Source organism: Leptidea sinapis, chromosome 9, assembly GCF_905404315.1.
Source record: "Leptidea sinapis chromosome 9, ilLepSina1.1, whole genome shotgun sequence".
NCBI lineage: Eukaryota > Metazoa > Arthropoda > Insecta > Lepidoptera > Pieridae > Leptidea > Leptidea sinapis.
Window position 1 is genome coordinate 1,449,418 of NC_066273.1, and position 6,656 is coordinate 1,456,073.

Consider the following 6,656-nt stretch of genomic DNA (forward strand, 5'->3'; position numbering starts at 1 on the left):
CTCCACGGCCCACGTCCTACTTCGCTGTGAAAGCCAGGGCTGCTAACAGCACAGAGGAGGTTTTAGTCGGTATGGGGTGTCCGCTTACGCGGACACTCGAGTCCGACATATTACGCCCCGTTCCGGGGCGTAAATACGTAACAGTATTTCCTCCTCTCAAAAAAAAAAAAAAAAATATTATTTTAGGTAGTCCCGCCTCTTATTAGGTAGTATTTACATCATCTTTTGTTGTCTATTTTGACGTGTTTTGACGTTTATCGTAAAGGCTGTGACGAATGACGATTTACGAATTTTCATAATTTGAATATTCGAGTTTCTATTTTTAAAATTGCGAATTAATTTTATTGTTTCAATTTGTTTCCTATTTTTATTTGAAAGTTGTTTTATGAAGTAATCTTTTTCTTAAATACATTTAATTTTTTATTCGTTATATTATTAGCCATTCTCTCATTCATAAACTGATTATTTGTTATAATGGATCCCATTGCTATTTTGCAAAATAGAATTGAACAATTGGAAGCTAAATTGGGCTTAGCCTCAGACATAGTGAACGAAGGCCAACAAGGAGACTCCGCAACTGCAAATTTAATGAACGCAGCTCAATCTATAAACAATGCTATTGCTGGACATGAGAGGTTGTCAAAAATCCATGATATGGCCAATGAATTGAACAACTACACCGACCCAAATTTGATTGAAAATGTATGTATCTAGATTGTTTAGCCAGGATATACCTATGAAGAGGATTTTATATGATAAGGATGTAATTCTGAGGATGTTTCCAGATGCAGCAAAATAACATGAAAATGCAAGAAATAGCTGCTGCAGAGCCAATAATAAAGCACCATTGCCATTGTATGCATAAATGTGGACAGGTAAAGCATTTATAGGTTAAGCAACAACTACTTAGATTAGGCTAGCTAACTGAAAATTTTGTATATCAGTTTGAATGAACAATACAATAATATATTTTTTTTTCTTTTCATCACCAAGATTTAACTAAGCTATATTATAAGCAAATCTAATTTGTTTTAAAATATTCTGCAATAAATGTAGTAATAATAGCTGTGCTTGATGTCTATGTTATATACTATCCACATATAACAGGAATAAGGCAGATGTTTTATTAAAATACTGTGAAGGCAATATTGGGGCCCTGTGTGTGATACTGTTATAACGACAGCTATCAGCTATTTGTCAGTTGTTACTGTGACCAACCAGCATAGAAGGCCGTACTAGAAGGCTATTGACAGAATATATTGTCGGTTTACTGTAAGAACTCATTAATGACTCAAGCGAGTTTTAGTAATATTGTTTTCCCTATATCATCTTAAATAATAGTATTTTACTTTTCTTTAACATTATCATATGTTAAAGAAAAGTAAAATACTGTTATATTGCTGAATATATTTAGTATTTAAATCAAGAGGGCTTTTTAAATATTAACAAGTCATAATTAAAAAAAAAAATTAAATGTGAATTTAATGGATTCTTGACATTGGGCCTTTGATTGAGGTGTGAATTAAGTATTCCTTAAAATAGAAGTCTATTTTTAAAAATAAGTACTATTTTAATAGATATAATAATTTTTTTTTTGATAAAGAGGGCAAATGGGCATAAGGTTTACTTGATGGAAAGTGATCACTACCACCCATGGAAACCTGCACCACCAGGCTTGCAGATGTGCTACTAACTTTTCAGGGAAAGGTGTGGGAAGGGAAGCAGAGAGGACCTACTGGGCTCTGGGGGAGGAAGAGGGGGTAAACCTAAGGGACTGTGTTGAAGGTAAAGGGAGTGGGCCTCCGGAACTCTCACTGGCCAATTGAAACGCGACTACATAGCTGCCACTTAACACCTGTTTTTTCTTCGCATGGAGATTTATCTACAAATCATCCAACCTCTCTTCAAACAATGAAGCTATGTTTCTATGTAACGCCAGGTGATCGAGATGTTCACATTGCACTGGGTCCCCGCCATTTCGAGCAGTCCTGTTTTGCACTCGGTCAATTGATTCGAGCTGAGACTGGGGTGCGCCAGACCAGACAGCAATACTTTATACGTGGCCGGAACTGCGCTTTGAAGAGCGCTACAATGTGGGCAGGGTTGAAGTATTGCTGTGCTCTATTTATGACGCCCAGCTTCTACGAATCCAATTTGGCTTTGCATTCCAGTTGACCGCGGAAGTGGCATTCGTTCCAGATTTCGAGAGTATTTTGATACTGAGCGAAGCTTTAAGGGAGGTGTTGGCGAAGAGCAGTGATACGGCAAATGTGGATTTTTTAGTAACGCGCAAACTTGAGTCTTCTGGGGGTCAAATTGGACAAGGTTTTACCCCATTCCGCGACCTTCTCAAGATAGGACTCGATGGAAGACACAAGTTTCATCTGGCACTCGTCGACAATTTCCCGAAGAGACCTTCATGGCCCGTGTATACGGCATCACCAGTACTGTCATCTGCATAGCAATGTATGTTGGAGGTGTCCAACATATCATTGACACACAGAAGAAACAGGAAGAATAAACAGTGTAGGAGATAGCACACAGCCTTGGGGCACTCAGGCGTTCACGGGCTTCGGGTTTGAGCAATAACCATCGATAACGACCTCTATGCTGCACCCAGTAAGTAACTGGAGGTCCCATAAATTCTAGGAAAGCCCGAATTATCGAAGTTTTGAGAGATGCGCCTTGTGCCATACACGACGAAAGGCCTTCGCTATATCTAGGCTAACTGCCAGACCTTCTGCCTTCCTTTCGATAGTCGTCTATAGTACCGTCTTTTTCTTTACTTTAACTGTATTAATGAAAACTTTCGTCAAATGCCGCCTTCATCTCTTCGTCACTCGGAAATCTTCACCCTCGGAGGTCTTTCTTTACCTTATAAAATAGAAAATAATTTCTGGGGGCTAGGTGGGTGGTTAATTTCTTCAAGCCCTGTTTAATCTAGGGCACGGATTGCAACTCGCGCTGAGTGAACAGAACACCACTTCAATGTCTGCAATGCGGCATAAAAATCCCCATTCATCGTAGTTTTTTTAGGTATGTAATCGATAAGCAAAATCCCTTCACAATAACATAAACAGTAACCATGAGCTTGGATACCGATTTTTCGACTTTGAACTTCCGGGGCGATTTTTCTGTTTAACTGTAACAATACGAGTAAAAATATCGGAATTACCGCCATAGATATCCAAAACTTCTGTGAAGTTGTGCTGGCCGCTGCTTGTCGAGTGGAGTAAGCATTTTTGGCATTTAGAGCGCCTTTTACATGTGCAAATTATTATGCAAAATTCCGCCGACTCGTTCCATGTAGCTTCAGCTGTCTGCCACAACTTAATTGAGTGATAATTTATTTATTTATTATTTTACTTTAGTTAAATTAAGTGACCAACTATCGAGCGACCCGACCGGTTGATGCAGCCCACCCCTCACGTTATCCCCGTTTCACTTATCCCATCCCGCGTTTTATTCCTGTGCTATTACAGGTTTACACCAATATTTATCTATTGGTTTTAAGTAAACAAAATTCACTAAATAATGATAAAGGGATAATGAATTCCATCATAAGGTACTAACTGATTTAATAAATATAAAACTGAATTTACTACTTCATTATAAGGGCAAAGATCAATCATAAAAAAACAATAATTATTTGACTAAGTTTAATATGATTGCCATCACATGATTTGGTAGAATCAATTGAAATTGTTAAATATGTCTTATAATAACATTATAGTTTTTAAAGAGTAATTAAGCGCAGTTAATGAGTTTTAACCTAGTATCGTTCTAAAGTGGTTTTCGTATGTCATATTTAAAAAAATCACGAAATAACAAATGAGTTTTGAAAGTTTACAATCACGATTTACGATTTTTAGAGTTCTTGCAGTAAACCGACGATATCTACATTCTGTCAATAGTATAAAGGCCAGCCACACTAGTCATTTCGATAAGGGCTCGTCTTATTTGAAAAACATGAGTGAAAAAATATTTTATTTGGGAATTTGCTTTTATTTTTGGGAATTAATGCAAAGAAAACTTACTGACACAGTACACTAAACTATGTACTTAGTGTGAAATCTTATTACTTAGTACATTCAGTACAGTACTTTTTTTCTTAGAAAGTCACTGAATACAAAGATACAAATCCACTTTCAGTAGAAAGTCGATTTGTTTTCAGTGCATGTCTTTTCTTTAATCTGAGTTTAGCTAGCTAGCTCGCTATTATAACTCACGGTAATTGATTAAATTTCTATAAAATTATAGGGTGCACCAGTTTTGGAGTCAGAACCATTACAACAAGTCCCACAAATGCAAGAAACAGTTAACCAAATGCATGTTGCAGCTGCCGAAGTAAAGACGGAAGCTGATGTGGTAATATATAATAAATTTTATATAACATGCAACCCATAATCATTTATGACTGACCTATAAAGGTTACCTTATAATTCAGAACTTCAAAACCATTTTACACATTTTTATAATCTTGAAATATTATCATAGTCAGGCAGATATCAGAGTCAAAAAGATAATAAAAATTGTAGTTGACATACTGTAATAGTACATTCAACTAGTGTGCTATATTAGTTTGGCATTTAATTGTTGTTTTCAAGTCAGTAATGACGAAAAATTTCTGAATATACTGGACAAGTTCGTCCTCATGCACCTTGAAATGAAATGACATATCATACTAAATTATTCTGCACTACAACTGCTTGAATCAAAATCAAAAGATACCATATTATTTCCACCAATGAATAAATGCACGAAAAGGCGAATTAATTAATATATTAGGATACTAAATTATCTATGTATGTTTTGTTACCTAAAGTTCAGAGGTACTCCGTACACATTACTTTTACTGTTGCAAAAAGAATTAACAAACAGTAAATATAAAAAATAAAAACCGTATTAGTAATTATAATATTACTAATTGTGAATTATGAAAATTTTGATAAAATAAAATAGAAATTGTGTAAGTAGCTACTATTTAGAGAAACTTTTGTTGATGTGGATATACAAAACTTATTAGGTTAACAGCATTAACATACAATAAACAACTAGACTGACAAGCACATTCAAAAATTGTCTGAAGCAAAACTCTGCCTACGCGTCATTTAGGCAGAGTTTTCGTTCAGTTGTTTTGGCCGAGCTTTGATTACAACGCCAAGCAATGACAGTGTTCAGAGAAAAATTTACCAAATAATAGCATATCCCGACTTAAAAATATTATATATTTGTATTTCAGGTAAAAGGCCTTTAAACTAGCAAAATTATGTAACTAACTTGGCTAAAATAAATCGCCTATAAATGTGATTCAAAATGTGTGATACAGATGAACGTGCCACAAAATTATGTCTAGGTCTAATGTCATCATCTATTAAAATTAATCTTAGTGTTGAATCTCTAATCTGTTAATGTTAAAACTTAATACATATACAACGCCACATTTTCGACGACCATTTATTAGGCGATTGTGACTCTTTTTTTTATAATAATAAGGGACGAGACGAGCAGGACGTTCAGCTGATGGTAATTGATGAGCCCTGCCCACAACAATGCAAAAAAACCCAAAAATTCTGAGTGGCACCACAATTGCGCTCGTCACCTTGAGACATAAGATGTTAGGTCTCATTTGCCCAGTAATAAAACACAGTAATGTTTACACATTACTGCTTCACCGCAGAAATAGGCACCTTTGTGGTACCCATAATCTAGCCGCCATTATGTGCAAAGGAGCCTCCCACTGGTCTAGATGTTTGTAGTACGATGGTGGCCAGTTAAATTAAAAATGCCTAGTCTATTTATAGTATATTATATTTAACTTGGATTGAGGTGTGAACTTTTCATAAAACACGGTTGTGTTAATGTTAATTAAATTGTGTGTTTTATATCTTTGATTCTCATAATCACTGACTGAGATCAATGTAATAAGACCCATGTTATGAGCAAGTGTGATAAACAATAAAAATCTTTTATAATCTGTCCATCACAGGTATCCCAGGGTATTCAAGAGCTTGCAGAGACATGTGGAGCTGCTGCTGCAAATGCTTCGGAACAATTAACTGAAGTTGCACAGAAAGTTGAACAACTTGAAGAGAAGAAGTTTCCAAGGAGAAGAAATGGGTTGGATTGAAGTGTTGTGCTTTGTTTTTGAGATTTATTTCGTTGGCATGAAGTATAATGTAAAATTTTCAATATTATAACAATTTAATTATTCTTTAATTTTATTATTTATAATCTATATCCGAGGGGCACACTGAAATGATCGGGAATAGAATATTTCGGTTTGAGTTACAGTAAATCCTTTTTTAGAATTTGAATACTGGCCTCTTAGATTCTTAATGACATTCCAACAAGTTCATAAACAAAAATTATGTTGGTTTAAATTTGACACGTCGTTAACAGAAATGGAGCTCGCGCGTGAACATTTCTGTGCCATAATTTATCACAATTTTCGTCGCGGCTTATCTCAAGATAAATAACTCAACGAACTTGTTTCGATTTATGATGTTGAAGGCACCGAGTCAATCGACAATATACCGCTGGTATGCAGAGTTCGCTCAGCACTGTTTCTTCTGCAGGTCGAACAGCGGTCACGCCTTAAAACATCGCAGCTGGGCGACCTATTATATTAGATGACCGTCATGTGACATACAAGC

The 6,656-nt window shown here is 35.7% G+C and overlaps 1 protein-coding gene across 1 annotated transcript; it reads left to right on the forward strand.

The window, feature by feature from the left end:
* Positions 1 to 268: 268 nt before the first annotated feature.
* Positions 269 to 6,213, forward strand: LOC126965882 (uncharacterized). Its single transcript, XM_050809656.1, has 4 exons — positions 269 to 702; positions 786 to 875; positions 4,261 to 4,368; positions 5,990 to 6,213. The coding sequence occupies exons 1-4, from the start codon at positions 475 to 477 to the stop codon at positions 6,128 to 6,130; spliced, it is 567 nt and encodes a 188-aa protein (XP_050665613.1). The 5' UTR covers positions 269 to 474; the 3' UTR covers positions 6,131 to 6,213.
* Positions 6,214 to 6,656: the final 443 nt, after the last annotated feature.

Bases quoted from the DNA above. Each gene is read 5' to 3' on its own strand.
- LOC126965882 (XM_050809656.1), top strand. From the start codon at position 475: ATGGATCCCATTGCTATTTTGCAAAATAGAATTGAACAATTGGAAGCT. The intron at 876-4,260 runs GTAAAGCATTTA...ATAAAATTATAG, and splicing joins GTATGCATAAATGTGGACAG to GGTGCACCAGTTTTGGAGTC. The intron at 4,369-5,989 runs GTAATATATAAT...TGTCCATCACAG, and splicing joins TAAAGACGGAAGCTGATGTG to GTATCCCAGGGTATTCAAGA.